We start from the raw sequence: 1,129 nt of genomic DNA on the forward strand, positions 1-1,129 counted from the left end.
TATTCTCCGAGGAAGCCTACGTGCCGGAGTGCGCCACCCTCGGGTGTGTGGGGGGGGAGGGGAGGAGGTCTGTCTCGGGCAAGAGTATGCAGAGTACCGTGTGAGCACAAGGGGTGGGAACACAGCGAATGCAGCGGGAGGCAGTCGTCCTCTCTAGCGCTTGGATATTAGACAAGACTACGTGTGTCCGCTTCTAGGCGAAGCAAGCCTCCAGTGAAGTCGCGCGCCCGAGCGCCAAGACGGTGCAGAGAGACCCCTCCTCCTCCGCCTCCGCCGCCGCCCCCCTCCACGGCTGCGGCGGCGTACGAGCCGTCGCTGTCGCGCAACACAACCTCGTTTGCCCAAAACGCGAGCGGCTTGATCCTACAGGAAGCCTCTAGGAAAGGTCTAGGAAAGGTCCAGGAAAAGTCTAGGGAGACGCGAGCGGCTTGAGCCTCACGCGGCCGCCGCTCGAGCGCCGCGCCGGCGCGCCCGCCCGCGCCTAGTACCGCACCTCCAGAAGTCTCGAACCCAGCGTGGGTTCGGTCCCGTGGTCGGTGTGGTAGCGGCGGACCGCCTCCGCCACAAGCGGTGCAGCGCGCTGCCGCACCGCCGCCGCCGCACCGACGCCGCTCGCCGCGCCGGCGCCGGCCGAGGAGGCGGAGGCGGGGCCGGTAGCAGCGGGGGAGGCAGCGGGGGCGGGAGCGGGGGCAGGAGTGGCGGCAGAAGAGGCGGCAGAAGAGTCGGCGGGCTTGGAGGCGGCCTTGGAAGCAGGCTTGGAAGCAGGCGTGGCAGCGGAAGACGCGGCGGGCTTGGCGGCTGGCTTGGTGCGCCCCTTGCGCAGTGGCTGCTGCCGCCCGGCGCCTGCCCGCGCCGCGCCCGCACCGACTCGCTTGCCGGGCGGCCTCTGCGGCTGTTGCTGCGGCGGCCGCGGCTCCTCCAGCTCGGGCTCGTCGTCCTTGTCCTCGTCTTCGTCCTCGTCTTGCCGCCGCCGTTGCTGCTGCTGCCGCTGCTGCCGCTGCAGCCGCTGCTGCCGCTGCTGCCGCTGCTCGTCGCCTTGCTCGTGCTCGCGATGGCGCCCCTCCGCCTCCTCCGCCTCTTCCGCCTCCTCCGCCTCCGCCGCCTTCGGCACTCCCTCCTCCTCCTCCTT

General features: G+C 71.2%; 1 protein-coding gene across 1 annotated transcript in view; it reads right to left on the reverse strand.

Moving 5' to 3' along the window:
• The window catches only part of EMIHUDRAFT_94749 (hypothetical protein), a gene marked incomplete at both ends in the record, with an annotated part of 5,569 nt that overhangs the window by 2,259 nt on the left and 2,181 nt on the right, over positions 1–1,129 (reverse strand). The window contains one exon of the mRNA XM_005793840.1: positions 255–363. Coding sequence (XP_005793897.1) covers positions 255–363 — 109 coding nt within the window. The remainder of the gene's footprint in view (positions 1–254; positions 364–1,129) is intronic.

The sequence above is a fragment of the Emiliania huxleyi genome, assembly GCF_000372725.1.
Source record: "Emiliania huxleyi CCMP1516 unplaced genomic scaffold EMIHUscaffold_1, whole genome shotgun sequence".
Taxonomy (NCBI): Eukaryota; Haptophyta; order Isochrysidales; family Noelaerhabdaceae; genus Emiliania; species Emiliania huxleyi.